This window comes from Macrotis lagotis, chromosome 2, assembly GCF_037893015.1.
Source record: "Macrotis lagotis isolate mMagLag1 chromosome 2, bilby.v1.9.chrom.fasta, whole genome shotgun sequence".
NCBI lineage: Eukaryota > Metazoa > Chordata > Mammalia > Peramelemorphia > Peramelidae > Macrotis > Macrotis lagotis.
In genome coordinates, this window is record NC_133659.1 from 192,068,228 (window position 1) to 192,087,661 (window position 19,434).

Consider the following 19,434-nt stretch of genomic DNA (forward strand, 5'->3'; position numbering starts at 1 on the left):
TGACTGTGGCCGATCAGAACAATATGATCTCAAAAGGCTCTACCTACCACAGGTCAGGCATAAATGATGCACATGAGTCTTTGGAGCAGAAATGACTCGAAATCTGAGCATCTTATGTTTTCTTTGAACTACTTCAATTTTGCCTTATTCATGGACCACAGTGCCTTCTTTGATGTGGGCACCAGGCTGGGAAGTCTTGTGCCAGTATATGCCACATCACATAATCATTCAATTTAAAGTAGTCAGTACAAATTAGAACAAGGTAGCATGGAATGGAGGACAGAAAGCATATTGGACTAGAATAGCAGTTCTCAAACTTTTTGGTCTTAGGCAAACTTTTGCTCTTGACATTCTTAAAAATCATTTAGCACTCCACCCCCTTCCCCTGTTGTTGTTCAGTCATTTCAGTTGGGTCTGACTCTTTATGATCCTCTTAGGAACTTTTAGGCAAGATACTAGAGTAGTTTGCCATTTCTTTCTCCATCTCATTTTACACATGAAGAAACTGAGGCAAACAGGGTTAAAGTGACTTACTCAGGGTCACACAGCTAATAAATATCAAAGCTACATTTGAACTCAGGTCTTCTTGATTCCAGTTTTAGCACTCTATCCATTATGCTACCTAGAAGTGCCATTTTATTAATGTGGATTATGTCTATTTACATTTGCCACATTAGAAAAGAAAGCATATTCATACTATTATAAAATAGTTATGACCTCATAAACCCCTTGAAAGAGTCTCCTTGGATCCCCAGACTATATTTTGAGAATCACCGAACTATAATCATTAAGGTCTCTTCCAGCTGTATAGCCTATGGTATCATGGATAAAGCACCAGAACTAGAGCCAAGAAGACTCATCCTCCTGAGTTAAATCTGACCACAGACATTGATAAGCTGTGTGACCCTGGACAAGTCACTTAATCCTATTTGCCTCAGTTTCCTCATCTGTAAAATGAATATAATAATAAACATCTCCAAGTCTGCACAGTTGTTGTAAGGATCAAATGGGATTATAGTTAGTAATCTTTGTAGATTTCAAGGAATTTATATATGATATATCTTATTATTATTATTATCATTATTATTATTACTATTGCTGTTATTTGTGATGATGGACTGGGAAAATTTTGGTATTTCATAGATTATCTATCTGCATGCTGGGTAATGTCAACTGTATTAATGATACTTACCTTTCAGCAAGAAACTTATTTGGTCCACCCAATCTCTGGCTTCAGTTGGATTAATAGCTGTAAACTGGAGAAAGAATGAGGAGTTAATTTATCACCTTCTGAATACTTTACTAAAATGGTCACAGCCCCTGGTAAGGACACAAAGGGAAAGGAAGTGGGCAGCTGAGAATGTGAGAGCTTTAAACTTGCATAGCTCAGCATTTCCTGCCTGCCCTGGTTTCAGAAAAAATATCATATATCTTGTTTAACAAGGAGGAAGATGCATTTAAGCATATGCAGAATAGAAGTGTGCCTACTAGAGAAATTCAGCTTTGCATCCATTCAAGCCATTTCCACAACCAGATGTTTACATTTTCTTTCCACATTCCACAAGCAGTTATTGAGTAGAGAACTATTAGGTAACATGGGCAGCTAGGTGACCCAGTGGATAGAGCACTGGCCTTGGATTCAGGAGTTCGAATTCATCCTCAGACACTTGCCACTTCCTAGCTGTGTGATCTTGAGCAAGTCACTTAACCTTGAGTGCCTTGCATCCAGGGCCATCTTCAGTCATCCTGGTTCATATCTGGCCACTGGAGCCAGATGTCTCTGAAGGAGAAAGTGAGACTGGTAACTTAGCACTGTACCCTTTCACTCAAATCCAATTCATGTGCTTGTCATAGCATCACTTCCATGATGTCATGGTTTTCTTCAAAAATGAAGGACAAAAAAAATTGGGTAACATAGGAAGAGCTTATAAAGAGAGCCACACAGTGGAGCAAATAGAGTTCAAGGCTTGGGGTCTGGAAGACCTGAGTTCAAATGTCTACTAGCATGGACAAATAACTCTGTTGTTGTTTAGCTGTGACCCTTTTTGGGGTTTTCGTGGCAAAGATACTGCAATGAATTGCCATTTTCTTCTTTAGCTCATTTGACAGAGGAGGAAACTGAGGTAAACAGGGTTAAGTGATTTACCACGGTTACACAGCTAGTAAGGGCCTGACATTTTGAACTCAGGTTCACTGTGCCATCTAGCTGCCCTTAAAAATCTTTGAGTCTCAGTTTCTCATCTGTAAAATGGAGGTAATAATATCTATAAAACCTACCTCTTAAGTTGTAAGATTTTTTTTTGTAAGGCTTAAATGAGACAATGTATGTAGAGTGTTTTGCTAATTGTTAAGCAATGTATAAATATTATTAAGGGGGGCCGACTAGGTGGTGCAATGGATAGAACACCAGCCCTGGAGTCAGGAGGACCTGAGTTCAAATATGTCTTCAGACAATAGTTACCTAGCTGTGCAACCTTGGACAGGTCACTTAACCCCTTTGCCTTGCAAAAACTTAAAAAAAATATTATTAGAGATAGCAATAAAAAGAGATACACTCCCCCATTTCCTTAAATAAATAAAATTTTTAAAAAAGAGATATACTCAGAAGACCTTCAATCTATTAGCAGGTACAGATGTGGAGAGACTCATGAAATCAAAACAATATTATAGGGGCAGCTAGATGATGCAGTAGATAGAGAACTGGCCCTAGAGTCAGGGGGACCTGAGTTCAAATTCAACCTCAGACACTTAATAATTATCTAGCTGTGTGGCCTTGGGCAAGTCCCCACTGCCTTGGAAAAATAAAAATAAAAAAACCCAATACTATAGCAGATATAGAATGATGTAATAGAGTAACTTTGAAGTATTGAAAGGAACCAGAATAGGAAAGTGGTCATGGTGGCTTGGGAATAGTTTGGTTTTGTCAGAAAATAAAAGAAATTATAGACATCAACTGATGGAGATAGGTAGATGAGAATTTCATGATAGGAGGATATTGTTTGCCAAGGCTCATAAGTAGGAAGGAGTATCCTGGCAGGGAAAGAATAGGCTTGGTTGGTAGGGTGAAGAAGTGACAGTGGATGCAAAGTAGCATTTTCTAATAATGCTTGAACTGTCTTCTTTGTCACTTTGTGAAATTCTGCATCACTTAAATTCAATTCATATAAAATTGAAGTCACCATCCTGTAATGTCACTGGTCCTTTTTGAAATGAAAGTGAAACAATAAGAAGAGGTGGTAGACTATGGGTATAGTATGCTTCACAGTCTGCCAAGCATAGTCACGGTATCACTTTGTTCAAACTGGTTTTTATTTTTGGTCTTTTGTTTGTTTGCTTTTTAAATGAGAGGATACATTGAGCTGGTGGTTTTTTGAGAAGTGGTTATGATCCAAAAAAAAAATAAGCACATTGATCAAACTTTTTTCTTTTTAATGGCAAATAACAGTAAACCTCTATAAATTCTTGATATAGGAAGTGACTAAGTGAAAAGATTATCTGAAGGAAGTAATTCTAGCAAGTGTATATGGTATAGATTTCAGTAGGAAAATTCTGTTGGTGAAGAAAATACTTGATAGGTTGTTGCAGTAGCCTTGGAATGAGATGAAGACCACTTGGACTATGTCATTGAAAAAGAAGGCAAATATATAAGCACCATAATGGGCAAAGAGCCCAAAGAATCTGGCAAATATGGCAGGAATGCAACATCCAATTTTAAAATTTCAACTCATTAATTTTTAAATTTTAAATGCAACACTTAAAAATGAAACTTCCTAGACAATATTTCTATTTCTAACCTTTTTTTGGGACAAGATTCAAGTTTAGACTCAGAAGGTCTTCTGAGTATATCTCTTTTTAAAAAATTTTATTTATTTAAGGCAATGGGGGAGTATATCTCTTTTTATTGCTATCTTTAATTGTATGAAAATTCTGGTGCTATTTGTTTCATTATAAACTCTGTTAATGTTTTGTAAATGGCAATCTAAAGTGAGGTGGCAAGAAGAACCCTGGATTTAAAGTGGGAGGGTTCTGAATTTAAATCCTAGCTCTCCATCTTATAAACTTGTTTGACTTTGGGCAAGTCACTTGAACTTCCCAGGGTTTCAAATCTCCTCATTCATATATAAAAGTGTGAATGAATGAATGTGTGTGTGTGTGTGTGTGTGTGTGTGTGTGTGTGTGTGTGTGTGTGTGTTGCACTAGGTGACTTTTTTTTTAGTTTTTTTTGCAAGGCAGTGGGGTTAAGTGGCTTGCCCAAGGCCACACAGCTAGGTAATTATTAAGTGTCTGATGTCAGATTTGAACTCAGGTACTCCTGACTCCAGGGCTGGTGCCCTATCCACTGCACCACCTAGCCACCCCTAGATGACCTTTTATGGTCCCTTCTAGTTCTACCTTTTTTTTTTTAAAGATTTTATTTGAGTTTTACAATCCCCCCCCCCCAATCTTACTTCCCTCCCCCCGCCACGGAAAGCAATCTGTCAGTCTTTACTTTGTTTCCTTGTTGTACATTGATCCAAAATGAGTGTGATGAGAGAGAAATCATATCCTTAAGGAAGAAACAATAAGAGATAACAAGATCAGACAATGAGATATCTGTTTTTTTCCCCCTAAATTAAAGGGAATAGTCCTTGAACTTTGTTCAAACTCCATGGCTTTTTATCTGGATACAGATGGTATTCTCCATTGCAGACAGCCGAAAATTGTCCCTGGTTGTTGCACTGATAGAACAAGCAAGTCCATCAAGGTTGAACATCACCCCCATGTTAGGGTGTACAGTGTTTTTCTGTTTCTGCTCATCTCACTCAGCATCAGTTCATACAAATCTCTCCAGGCTTCCCTGAATTCCCATCCCTCCTGGTTTCTAATATAACAATAGTGTCCCATGACATACATATACCACCGTTTAACTCTAGCTTTTTTTACTCCATTTTGCAGGTAAGGAAACAAACTCAAAGGAAGGATGAGATACAGTGACAAATTTAAGGTTAAAGCATTTTCATAAAACTTTTCAAGATAACTATAGAATTCAAAAGGCAGTGAACTGGTACACTGGACTTGAGAATCTGGAAGATCTGAGTTTAAATCTTGCCTCAGACATTTATCAGTTACATGACTCTGGGCAAAAGTCACTTGAACATTATCTGCCTTATTTTCTTCATCTATAAAATAAAAATAAATAGCACCCACTTCCCAGGGTTGTCATGATCATCATGAGATGTAAAGAGCTTTGCAAACCTTAAAGTTCCATATAAATGCTATGAAGATGACAGCGGAAAGAGTGTGGATTTGAGATCAGAGGACCTAGTACCAAATTTCAATTTTTTTCCTTATCTGTGTGATTTTGGTAAAATCCTTTTACTTTTTTATGCCTCAGTTTCCTCATCTATAAAATTAGAAGGTTCGACATGATGACCCTCTAAGTACAGTCTGTTCTGTATCCACAATCCTATAAAGATTTACCAGACATTGGAAAAGATTATACAAAATTGGAACGGGAACAAAGTAAGATTTGCCAGTTTTAGAGTTTAATTTGATGCAATTCAATAAGCATTCTTTAGGTGCCTACTATGCTATTTCTATTCCAATTCCATTCTTTGAGTGCCTACTATACAATTCAGTAAGTATTTTTTAAGTGTCTACTATATTATTTCAAGTAGGTGCTTGAAATAAAAAAAAATAAGGAAAGGAGAGAAAAAGGCCCAGTTTTTAAGGAGCTCATGTTTTTCAGTAGGGAAACAATATCTATGCGTATAAATAAATGCAAAATAATTTCAGAGGTGCACAGGAAGCATCTGCAACAGTTGGGGAAAAATCAGAAAGGCTCCCAAGAGGAGGATGCAATTGAACTGGGCTGAGAACTTCATAAAGAAAACTTAAAAGCATACATGCAATAGAATTTATTTCTGTTTCTATTTATTTGCCAACATATATTTATACATACATATGATACATATGTGTGTTTCTATAATCTCCTATCTAGTTTCAGGGAACCTAAGATTATTAGGGATTTTATAGAAATGTTCCAAGTTTTAGAGGAAATTTAGAGCATAGATATTTGCCTCCTAGTGAAGGACTACATAATTTATATATTTCATATATGATATAATTTTATATAATATAATTTTATGTCATATATTTAATTTATATTATATATAAATTATATTAGGGCTAAAAGTCTACAGACAGCCAGAACAAAAGGAGAAACATTAGTAGATATCTGTTAGTCAAAAGGCTAATGACCATTAGTGGAAATGATTTTAGCATGGTATTCCTTTTTTTTTTTCACAAAAAGCTAAAATGTACCTAGGTTGTACCAATAGAAGATAAAAATCACCAGTATGTAATAAGGAATTTTATTTTTGGGTGAGAGTTATGTACAGAATTAGGAAGACTGTGTTGAATAATAGAAAGGACAATCTATTGTCTGCTGTGCAGAAGAATAGGAAGGAATCATATTTTTCCTTATGGGTCTGTGTGTGTGAGAGAGAGGGAAAAAGAAAGGGACTTGAAGGAAGCAAGGAAGAGAGAGAAAAGAAGAGGGAGAGGAAGCTAAACCACAATCTGGAGGATAGAAAGAGAAGACAGGCCAGAGTGACAGGAAAGGGGAAGCAAATCTATGGCAAAGTCAGAGACTATGCAAAAGGAATTAGATTGAATGTTGGAACAGACAAGAAACACATCTGTGATGTGAAGATGGGAGGGAGAGGGCTGAGCAGGCAGAAATGAAATGGAGAAGATGGAAAGACAGGTTTGAGTGTCTGAGATGTGGGTGGAAAGTAGAGTCCCAAGAAAAGGGCAGGGTATAGGTCAGTCCAGGAAGGAGAAGACAGATCTACAGTCAGAAATGAGCAGAGGCAGCAGGGACTGTCTCACTTTGGTGCCTGACTCTCCAGCAGCTGGCACAGTGCCCAGCAAACAGTAGGCACTAGTTAAATGCCTGTTGTATGATTGACTGGAAAGTGATTGTGGCTTATGTGAGAGAGGACCTGAGGCTGCAGGGAGAGTGAGGGAGAGGACCCTCCAAGGGGGCTCCTCTTACCTCATAGCTGCGTCTGTCCGGAGAGGTCAGCTCAAAGCAGGACTCCCTCTTGGAATCTCGTCGCAGGTGAGGGGCCATCTGAACGTTGTAGTCCTTGATGAAAAGGGTCCCTTTGGGTTGTTTACCTAGAAAAGAAGAAAGCCACATCCTGAGAGATATCACTGATAGGGAAAGATCCTGGAAGGTAAATGAAAAGCAGGGCCATCCCGGAGGGGCCATCGTAGTCAAGGAGAGGTTATTAGGAGAGAGCAAGAAGAGGTTACCGTGAGAGCAAAACCAAGATCGCTGCCTGGCTGGGGAAATGCAACATGAAAGGTTATTGTGCCAGAAGAGTACAACAGAGAGGGGGAATTTATTAGAATACTAAGAGATCTATAATAGCAGAGAGAGGAGGGCTGATTACAGCCGGGAGAACAGGGTCAGAGATGTAGAGCTCTGGAAGGCCATTACAGAATGGAAACATTATTAGGAGGGGCTGCAGAGCAAGAGACACTCCTATCACTACTGTGTCTTTGCCCTCTGAAGCTCTCCCCTCGAGTAGGAGGTGGTGGTGGTGGGGGAAGTGATGACAGAGGGAAAATGATGAAAAAAATGACCATTTTTTTAACCTATCTCTCAGAGGTCAAACTGGGAAGAAATTCTCTTAGAGAAAAATGATAGCATATTATTTGTACACAGAAATTGCCATCCTGGTAGGCAAATCCTAAAGACTCCTGGACATTAGGGACTTGAGCTGCTTCCCCCTACCTCTGGAATCTTGCCAGAGGTTAAGGTCCTTTTCAAGGTTATTGGGTATCTAGACCATGCCTAAATATTGATTGAGCAGAATCAAAGGTGATGGTGGTGGTGGTGGTGGTGGGGAGTGGGTGGGGAATGAATTAGAAGGATTTGTCTCTTATTAATTTAGAAAATTTCTACTCTTCTTTCCCCTCCTTCCCCTTCATTGTCAGCCAGTCCATGCCTCACATCTGGCTACTATGTCCAATCAATCTGGGTTTTGGGAGGGGTTTGGAGGAAAAATGAAGGTGGGGGTGGGTGAAGGAAGAAAGAGAATGCATTGAAGTATAGAAAAGGGAGAAGTAAGATTTCCTTAGTTGACAGCCAGAGGTCATAGGGTAGCACAGAATCTCAAAGGCTGTCTGATTCAAGAACAAGGCCTCAGAGAATAAACTCTTCAAGCACATCTCCAACAAGTGAATATTCAGACTCTGTTCGAAACCTCCAGTGGGAGGGGGACACCTATGACCTTTTACATAAGTCCATTCTACATTTTTTGAGGGCAGATAGCTCTCTAATTGTTGAAAGTTTTTCCCTATATCAAGATTCTGAAACTTCTACACATTGCTCCAAGTTCTAACCTTTGGAGTTAAAGACAAGTTAAAATTTTCTAATATGAAGAATAGAAATTTTTTTTAAAAAGACAGATACTTGGGGCTGCTAGGTGGTGTAGTGGATAGAGCACCAGCCCTGGAGTCAGGAGTACCTGGGTTCAAATCTGATCTCAGACACTTAACAATTACCTAGCTGTGTGGCCTTGGCCAAGCCACTTAACCTCATTTGCTTTGCAAAAAAGAAAGAGATACTTTTTAGGGAGTCTGTGTACGATTGTATTGTTTCCTGCTTATAAATTCCTAAAAAGACAGGGAGAGTCTAATTTATTTTGTCAAGGATAATAAGAAGCAGACACTTTTAATAGGTAGCAAAATGGATAGATTACCCAGAAAGACCAGGATTCAGATCCTGTCTTGGATACCATCTGTGGGACCCTTGACAAGTCACTTAATCTCTGCTTACCTCAGTTTTTCAACTGTAAAATGGGGATATTAATTGCATCTACTATTTAGGGTGGTTGTGAAGATCAAATCAGATCATAGTTATAAAAATCTTAGCACAATGACTGGCACCTAGGATAATAAATAGTAAAATTAATAATAATAATAATAATAATAATAATAATAATAATAATAATAATAATAATTTTTTCTTCCTTCCTCAACAACTCTTGATAAAGATAATAGAGATGCTTAGAAGCAGGAGAAACAGTAGAAACAATTCTTGGATTCTTCCCCTCACCTGGTTGAGCGCAAAGAAATACACAACCATTCTGTACTTAGAGAACGTCCTGGGTGCAATAAGAAGTAACTGGCGAGAAGGGAGCCATGTAGCAGTGGTTTTTGACACCAAAATCTTTTTTGTTAAAGTATCTCTCCTTGTTCTAACTGGCCACTAAAATGTTTTGTTGTTTCTTTGGTCACCAGATTTTATTTCACCCTGATGGCAAAATGGTCAATAAAAGCATGGATTTCTTTCTCTCTCTTTTAAAGCCATGAGGATAAAGGATTTCTGAATGAATGGAAGACATACATGGTCATATATCTAGAGATGCCTGGGCTGGTTTGAGACATTAGCCACCTATTTTTACACAAGGGCAATAGAAAAATACTTCCATGCTGAGCTAGGCTACGCTGGCTTGCCTGTTCAGGAATCTGAGAAGGAATCGTGGTTGGGAGACTTGTGGAGGGAGGATGATGGCACAGGGGAAGAGAGAGCAGATAGAAAGGGAGATGATTGGAATCATAGATTGAACCTTAGGCAAATTAATTAATCTCTCTGGGTCTCCATTTCCTCATCTGTAAAGTAAAGGAAGAGAGAGAATTTCAAACTCAAAATTTAAAAAGAATGTTTAAAAATAAATGCACATTTTAAAATAAAAGGAAAAAAAGTCTTAGGATGATGGATTTATAGTTGAAAGGGAATTTAAAAGTCATTAAGTTCAATCCCTTCATGTTATGGATGAGAAAACTGAGTCCCACAGAGGGGAAGTTTTTCTTGCCTTAAGTCATATAAGGAATAAGTGGCAGAGAAGGGTTTTGAATCTTGGTTATCTGACTCAAAATTCCAATTTATTCAAGTACTCCTTTGTGATTCATAGCTCTGAGGGGTATAGGTCCCTGCTTCAGTGGACCACTAATAATCAATTAAAAGAAATAAATATATAGCTAAATAAATAAATGGATAAATAAATAAAGTGAAGGGGATTAGACTGATGGAACTTAGGCCCCTCCCAACTATGATCCTATGATGGGTTAGTACAGGAATGAGTGTGGTGACTTCATAGCATGATAGGATTCAGGGCTGAAAGGGATACCACCCAGGTAGGTTTACTGTCCAGGTAAACCTTTTTATTAAACTTGCAATTGCCATATTAATTCATTATATCCTGATGGTTATTACCATTGGTAACTGGTGGTAGTCTCCATTCTCCTAAATGTAGCATCATAGTGTGATGGAAGGAGGTCTCTGGATTTGGAGTTAGAGACCTACATTTGAATCCTGGCCCTGCTTTCTGTGAAACTTATAACAAGTCACTTGAATTCCCTGATTTCATCTCCACAATGAAGGGGGTTTCACTAGATGATCTCTAAGGCCCTGTCCTGTTCCAAATCTATAATTCTATGAGGCCTGAAGAGTTTGATTTGCTTTTGTTCATACATGTAATAAGAAACAGAGGTGAGATTTGAGCCCCGTCCAGTGCTCTTTTCTCTGTACTAGTGCCTCCCCACTTTGGACCTCCACTTTAAAATTATTCAGGGATAATTATGAAAATGTTCAGTGATATCTCCCACAATCAGTCCAGATGAGTCAACTTTCACTAAGCAGGTAAGCAAATCCCAAGGATTTGGGACCTCTAGGCAGTCTCACTCTTCCCCCACCCCCCCGGAAGCTTGCTATAGATTTCTGTCTTTCTAGATAGATGGAGAGATAGTAGGTGCCTGTATTTTCTTTTCTTTTCTTTTCTTTTCTTTTTTTAGGTTTTTGGCAAGGCAATGGGGTTAAGTGGCTTGCCCAAGGCCACACAGCTAGGTAATTATTAAGTGTCTGAGACTGGATTTGAACCCAGGTACTCCTGACTCCAAGGCTGGTGCTTTATCCACTACGCCGCCTAGCCGCCCCCTGTATTTTCTTGATAAGTACTTGGCTTTTGATGGCTAATAGAGTTCTGGGCCTGGAGTCAAGGAAGACCTGAGTTCAAATCTGGCCTCAAAAACGCTTCCTGGGTAACTTGGGGCAAGTCATTTAACCTTTATTTGCCTCAGTTTCCTCAACTATAAAATGGGGATTATAGCACAGTGTTGTAATGATTAAATGAGATCATATTTGTAAAGCCCAAGGTTAATTGCTTTGCACATAGTAAGTGCCATAGAAATAGTTTAATTGCTTCCCTTCTCCTACAATTTGAGGCATATGTGTCAGGGGAAATACTGGAATGGATGCTTTCAGAATTTCTGTCTTGCTCAAATAAGCTGCAACTATCTGGGCTTTGGGATGATAAGAAGAAAAGAAAGGAGAAGAGGTAAAAGGAGGAGAGAAGAGATAAGAGGAAGGGGAAGAAGGTTGTATGTTCTGGAGTTGGTTGCTCCCATTTGAAAAGGCAGAATTAAATTCAAATACAACAAATATTATTAGGCATCTACTTGGAGAAAGTTATTGTGTGAGGTCCTAGGGGAAACAGAAAAACAAATATGAAACAATCATTGCCCTCATAGAGGTTCTAACCTAGTAGGGAGCATGAGACATGTACTCAAATAACCACAACACAAACAAAACAAAAAATCCAAACCTCCCCAAACCAAGATAACTGAATAAAAGAAATTACAAACAAAAGACTACAAGAGTTCCAAACTAGTTGGGGAGAATTGAGGAAGCTTTCCTAGAAGAGTGGTCACTGAAACAGATCTTTAAGATTTAAATAAATGGAGATGGAAGGAGGGGGTAGAGAGAAAAGAGATGGCAGTCATTGCGAGTATAGGAACTGGTTTGACCAGACATAGAGCAAAACTAAGAATATGCTTATTATATGGGGAGTAAAACTAGGTGGTGCAGTGGATTGAGCACTGTGTCTAGAGTCAGGAAGATTCATCTTTTTGAGTTCAAATTTGACCTCAGACACTTACTAATCAGGTAACAAGTCCCTTACCTCTGCTTACCTCAATTTCCTCATCTATGAAATAAACTGGAGAAGAAAAAGGCAAACGACTCCAGTCTCTTTGCCAAGAAAACTCCAAAATGGGGTTATGAAGAGATGAGTATGACTAAAATGACTCAACAACAAAATGATGAGTAAAATGAAAGAGGCAGGGTGAGAAGGGTTACATAATGGGGACATGGCCAATGTCAATCCTCATATACATAAATAGAGCATCTTGCTTGTTGGACTTCTGGTCATGTACAAATCTTCTATGATGGTTTCATGTCTGCTGACAGTGAGGTAAAAAAGGTGTTTTGGCTGACTGCTTAGTCAGGATTGATAATGCATACAAAAGGTTCTCAGGAATAACTCAATATGTCAACATCCTATAGATCCTATGATTATATGAGGTGTCCCAAAGTCTTGATGAAATTTAAGCTATTAAAGTTATTTTACATGTTTTTTTAAAATTATATAAATGATTTAGTTGACCATTCTTTGTAAGAATGTTCTTCCATGTCTGTTTTCTCCTCTCTCCTTCCCCTGGTCTTTGGGTACTTATTTCTAGGCATGGGAGTGAGTGGGATATGTTTATCTGTGTGTGCATATGTGTGTGTGAGTGATAAGTTGTTTAAATATCTTTTGTTCTCTAATTTTCTTTATGGAATATTAATGTTGGAATGTCTGTGGTATGAGTACAGCCTAATAGTATAGAAAAGTTTGTTGCTAAAAGGTTGGCCACCAGGTAATGAGTGTTTTCTTTTCTTTTAATTTCTTTTAGGTTTTTTCCAAGGCAAACAGGGTTAAGTGGCTTGCCCAAGGCCACACAGTTAGGTAATTATTAAGTGTCTGAGACTGGATTTGAACCCAGGTACTCCTGACTCCAGGGCCGGTTCTTTATCCACTATGCCACCTAGCCATCCCGTTAATGAGTGCTTTCAATCACAAATCATAATGCCAAGTTCCTAAGGCACAGTGGGAGGAGATTTGAAGGGGCTTCCAAGGACTAATCAGTGCTTTCAAGGCAATATGGAGTAGTGGAAAGAGCCTGGGAGCTTAGATTCAAGAGACTAGGCTTCAGTTCTATCACTAGGTACCATATAAAAGAGATCTTTAAGTCTCTGAGCTTCATTTTCTTCATGTAAAATGGAGATAATAATACTTGCATTACCTTCCTTTACAGGACAGTAGGGAGAAAAGCACTTTGAAAGTCATAATGATGATAATGATAATAGCTAGCATTTGTAGAGCACCTTAAAATTTGCAAAATACTTAAAATATCACCTCATTTTATCTTCATAATAAGCCTGGGAGGTAGATGATATTATTACCCTTTTACAGTTGAGAAAACAGAGGCAGACAGAAGTTAAGTGATGGGTCATAAACATTGGAGACTAGACTTGAACTCAAGTCTTCCTGACTCCAGGTCTATCCACTGTGTCACCCAGAATAATGAACAAGAGCATCATTAAAGAGCATCATTTCTAAAATGGGACACAGGAGTTTTCTACAAAGTGCCTAGCCTCTACTCACATCTGCTTCACTGTTTACAAAGCATCAAGGTATCCCTTACCTAAGCACCTGCCCCGAATAGGTGTTAGTTAAAGACCACTATCTTGAGACCTATGGGCCCACAGTGTGGAGGAATTTACCGAGTGTTTGGATCCAGGCGTGAACGGCTGCTGTGCAAATGGGGAACACTTACTTTTCTCATTAGAGTAGTAGTAGAAAATTCCTTTACTGACAACACACCATCGCTTCTGCCACTCGGAGCCAAAGAAACCATGATCTAAATGAAGGAGCAGGAGAGGACATAAATTCAGATAACGACAACCACTTGAAGAATCAGTAAAATGTACCAACACACCGTCCGGCGTGTTCCTGTTTTATTTCCCAGGTTAATGGACTGTGAAACCCTCCCCTTTCCTCCCACAGGTTATCCCATAGTGAGTCACAGAGCTGAGGCACAAGGTCTCAGTAGCAAAAAAGATCGAAGATTCTTCTTTCTCTCTATCATCCCTGCATCTTGCTTCATTTTAACATTTCTGATTCACCCCTCTGTTTTCAGGCCCTTTTTAATCTTTTTTTTGGGGGGAGGGCAAATAAAATAATGCCCCAGGCTAAGGGCATGGAGTAAGTCTACCTCTGTGCTAAGTTAATTTACCCATTCAAGTTCATGAGCTGGAGCTCATTAGCACCATGCTTGAACCAACTGAGTTAAATGGTCCAGACCTGGGCTTGCCTGGAATTTAAATTTGGGCCTTCTTACACCTGACACAAGAAGTATACCCCTGGGGACATGCTCCATTACTCTTTTGTCGTGGTAGATACAGATGGCCTCTTGTTTATAGACTCTTGGATTTGAGGGTAGATCATGTAGTACAATCTCCTTTACAGATGAGGTAGCTGAGTACTAAGAGCAGCTAAGTGACTTACCCAAGGTCACAAAGCTAGCAAGTCAAAGGGCCAGGAGCTGAACCCATTCCAATTCAGAATAATGGTCCAAAATATGCATTCTTCCCCCCCCCCCACCATAGTGTTTTCAAATATCCTGGGCTAAATCCCCTTAATCTCTATTTCTAGGTCCAGATTCCCTTCTTGTTCCTGGTTCTTCATCATTCTGTTGCTAATTATTATTATTATTACCTCTGCATTTCTTCTCCAAGTACCCCTGCTTTATAATGTCCTCCAGTTCCTGGGCCCCTTTTGTGATGATGTCTTCCATTTCTACTGAGAAGAAAATGAGACAGGGAAGATTGAATATGGCAGATTAGGGAAAAACCAAACATGTAAATACCCAAACTTTCTTTATGTCTTTGGAATACATTATTTTAATATTAAGAATGTTTACTCCTCTCCCTTACCTTAGAGACTAAAAAGAAAGTGAATTGGAATTCCTTAGCTTCTATCAATCAGTGACAAGGGAAGAAGAAGACCTCAGGAAGATAAGTCCCAAACTGGATAATCCATATTCAATTAATTAAGATGTGAATGAAATTTTTCAAAATTGAAGATATTCAATTCAATCCAACAAGAAGGCTATTAAATATTTGCCTGTCAATAATTTGCTTGTTGGATTGAATTGAATGTTTTTAATTTTGAAAAATTAAAGAAACTGATCTTGTCCTCAAGTTGCTTATATTCTACTGGGAAAAAATAAAAGAACTATACTGGGAATGACCTTCACCACACTTACAGAGAACCATAAGGAAGTATACATGTGCATGCATGTATGTGAATACATACACAACCAATGAAGCAGAATTGATCTAACTTTTAGGAACATCCACTTTATAAATTCACTGGATAAAGGGGTTATATACATTAAATTGAGCAATGATTGACCCAAACAGTGGTTTCCTAGTATCATCCCAAAGAGCCAAAAAAGAGTCTAAGACTTCTACAATGATGAGAGAAACTTTGGAACCCATATCACTCTACTCAACACATTTGGCTTTCAATTAGCCTCATTAAGTACAAATTTACTGAGAAGTGGATATCTTAATTCATCTATCTCCACTAGGATTTTTACTCATTTTATAAAAGGGAAAGTAAAGAACAGAGGCCATAAGAAAAAGGAAGACAGAAAGGCAAGGGAGGAGGAAAAAAACTCAGAATGGTGAATTTCATCATTAGGGGAAAATGGAGGGGGGGGGAAGGTAGGGTAGATATATTCAGTGTCTTTTTAATTCCTTAAACAATCAATTTCTTTCAGTTAGCTTTTAAACATGTTGAAAATTTTCACCTACATATGCATAAAAATCAAAATAGAAGCATGCACAATAGTACCACTGTGTGTGTGTGTGCACGCGTGTGTGTGTGTGTGTGCATGAAACCTTCCAGAATCTTTCTTCAATGCCTTAAGAATCTCAGGTGATCATGTGTTCTTAAAAAAAAAGGACTTTGACAATGAAACTAATCTTAACCTGGTCTCTGCACTAGTTGCATTTTAAGCATGAGTCATTTTTGAAAAATGGAGATCAGGTAAGCTTCTCTTCCTTCTTAGCAAGGCTATGGTGCCCGATCCTTCATCCAGTTCCTGCACATTGTCAACTTTCTTGTTCAGGGCCCATTTCCGCCTTTGTGCTTTATTGTTAGCCAACTCTGTGCTGGCTATAAATCCTCTAAAATAGGTCTCAGAGTGAACACAAGGGACAAACAACAGCAGAAAGAAAGTTCATTTTTCCTAGTATTCCTTTCTCTTTTCCAGAATTCCCTGCAAATTCTTGGCCTTTGCATTCTACTGTCCAAGAGGGCCATTGTCAGGGTCTTTATCAGTTTGAGAGGAGTTGAGAAATCAGAGTATAAATACTGCTTAAATAGGCCTTGCATATTGGTGAAGACACTTGATAGGAATGTTCCCCCTCTTCCCAATTAAGCTCCGAGCAAAAAGGGACTTTTGAAGATATTTAACTGCTGGAGACTAGAATTGAAATTCGGGTTTCTGGGGGAGCAGAGTGAGCTTGGATTTTCTACGATTCCTTTTCCACAGTTTTTTTTAAACGACCTTGTTAAACCCAGAGACACAACATCTTGCTGAGGATGCCAAGAGACTGACTCATAAAAGACATGTTAAACGTTTTATTGGAATTCTACTTCCCTCCCCCTTTTCTTAAATGCAAATTTAAATGTCATTTTATGGAACATCTATAATTATGAAAATGGGAAGATGTTGCCTTGTGTGCAGGGAGAGTCTGTGAGTATGAATATTACATTAATGTGCCCACACCAGCTCACTGATCCTGCTGGCAGGAGCATAAAAAATGCTTGAGTGAAACTTTTATTTAGATGTTAAGACTCCAGGCCCCAGCGGGGTGACAGAGACAGTCCCTGTGAGTTGCCATCAGAGAGAGAGCTTGAATTGAATTACCCAGGGGGGAAGGAAGTAGTGATGAGCACGGCTTCGCTTATTTAATTTCATTTACTTTCAGTACATTATCATCGTGAGGCTTTCTTCTCCCCCATCCAAAACCCAAGAATGTCACCACCACGAAAACAAAGAAATAATGTTGCATAAATAGCTGAAATATAAGGGGCTAATTCATAATCTCTATGTATGTATATGTATGTGCATATGTCTATGTGTATTTGTATGTGTGTATGTATCTCTGTTAGCATTTCAGAAGGAATAAAGATGTCTAGAGATCAGAGGAGTGGGGCGGGAATTAGGGGGGCCCCAGTGACACCTGCTTTTGCCTGAAGTCAAACTTTGTTTCCTAAGACTGTGGGAAGAATGGGTTGCTGAATCCCCTGTCTGTGTCTGTGTCTGTCTCTGTCTCTGTCTTTGATTCTCTCTGGTTGGCCACAAATATCACTTGATACACACTTCACCAGAGTTTCTCAATTTCATACATGTGTTTGAAGATGCATTCCTTCCTATTAGAAAGGGTATTCTGTGGAATAAGAATTAAAACTCATTCTGTTTGTCCATCCAGGGCAGACCCAGAAGCAGAGAAGTAAATTTAGGCTTGGTTCTAGGAAAAACTTTTTAACAATTAGAATTCTCTAAAGAGAGAATAGGCTGCTGCTGGGTTCCACCTCATTGGAAATCTTCCAGAAAAGAACTTTTTGAGGAGGCTGTGGTGATGAACATTTTAGGGGGTTTGGGCTGGATCCAATAGGTGTTGAGATCATTTCCAACCTTGAAACTCTAAGCCTCTCCTTCCTCCCTCAACTTATGGTTTTATATTCAGCCTCCATTCCCCTTTCCCCAAAGTCTGTCATGGCTCACAGTGTGCATTTGCAAAAGAGCTGATGAGACTGGGAAAAACATCAGTGTCAAATAAAAAATTATTAAATATCTACTAAGTATGAGACACCCAAATGTACGTCATAACAGAATTCTCCTCTGCATGAAACTAACAGTGACTTTGGCCTCATTAGCACAGAGCTCTAAACACCAAGGCAGGAAAGTGTTGTAGTAATTAAGAGGTTTTCTCTCAGTGTCTCAAACCAGGGGTCCCACTGATCAAGCATTGTTGATACTGGTGAATGCACAGCATCTGCCTCATCATGAGCGTCACACACAGGGTGATGTGGCAGACAGTCTGGATGGCTTAATCCACATCTTGTGGTGATTAAATCTACACACCTGTCAAGTGCAACAGTTGGTGATGAGCCTTAAAATACAATGCAAGAACAGATGGACCACGGGTGTATTTATTGGAAATGGACAGCTCTCTTGCCTAGACCTAAACGTGGATGTCCTTGTAATCAAGCACCAAACAGATGCATGTCAGGGCCACAACCTGCATCATGATGCTTACTAATCTCTCATTATCACCCCCATAAGAACAGACCCACTTAACTGAGGGATGTGGGATCATAAAGATAAGATTGATAGAAAAGTGTGTCACCACAGTGGTGATCACTACCTAACTTTCATGGCAGATGAAGATAAAAGAAATTCTCAGACTTTCCTCTCCTCTTACCCAGAGTCCTTAAAATCTTGAACCCCACCCATACCCAACCCTGCAATAAACTATGGGGCAAGATTCCATCTCTCCTCATCAACATGACTCCCCAGTCAGCTATGCATAACTACAACAATGGGAACTCTTTGGTGTGTGATACATTTCCAGAAAGCAGTCAATAAAAGAGACACAAGAGCTTATGTGAGTCACGGCCTATTTAACCAGCTGCTTTCTAGCCCAGTGAGAAAAAAGAATTGGAGAAATCAGTTGGCGACACCATAGCACAAGGCTAATAACACAGGAGGCCACTGTAAAAAAGGCCATCATTGGCGAGAGTCTCTGCAGAACAAACTAGACACCCACCAGCCTTCATTAGAGGCAGCTGGCTCAGTCTTTTGCTAAATCAACCCAAAAAGAGATTCAATGATTCTTTTTCTTTTTTTTTAACCTTTTGTTCAACTTACCCTCTCCCCCTTCTCAGGTTCTTAAGATTTCTTTCCCTTTCACACAAAAACTCTGCCCTCCTTTTTGTTTTAAATTCAAGCTCTTGGTGCCAAATGAACTATCCTTCTTAGACTAGCCAAAGCTCCTTTATTAAAAAATTGGTCAATCTAAGATATAAGGTCACAGTTAGGTTTCAGCTATCTATTGAATTCACCATAGAATCACGGATTGACTGCATATGTATATCTATGTGTGTGTATTTTAGAAAGTATAAACAGAGTGGTATAAAGGTCAAGAAAAAGGAACGCCTATTAAGATTAGTCTGTCTATTGTTCTTGACCCTAGAACTTCCAGATTCTTCCTCTGCTTCTTCCCATTTAACCGGCTTCTCTGATTAAGCCACATTTTTTTATATTTATATTTTATTTTATTTTTCCAATTACATGTTATGAAAGTTTGTCAACATTTATCCATATACATATGCATATTTTTTAAGTTACATAATTTCCTTCCTACTCCCCTCAGGTGAATATTGGACATATACATTTGTGTTTAACACGTTTACAGAT

At 38.8% G+C, this 19,434-nt stretch overlaps 1 protein-coding gene across 4 annotated transcripts in view; it reads right to left on the minus strand.

The window, feature by feature from the left end:
- The window catches only part of SKAP1 (src kinase associated phosphoprotein 1), a 401,607-nt gene that overhangs the window by 74,572 nt on the left and 307,601 nt on the right, over positions 1-19,434 (minus strand). For 2 of the 4 annotated variants that reach the window (XM_074224177.1, XM_074224179.1), the window contains 4 exons: positions 14,655-14,738; positions 13,714-13,797; positions 7,040-7,164; positions 1,193-1,256 (listed from right to left, as the gene is read on the minus strand). In XM_074224177.1, the coding sequence (XP_074080278.1) occupies positions 1,193-1,256; positions 7,040-7,164; positions 13,714-13,797; positions 14,655-14,738 (357 nt within the window). The remainder of the gene's footprint in view (positions 1-1,192; positions 1,257-7,039; positions 7,165-13,713; positions 13,798-14,654; positions 14,739-19,434) is intronic. The other 2 variants (XM_074224178.1, XM_074224180.1) reach the window with 1 other exon arrangement.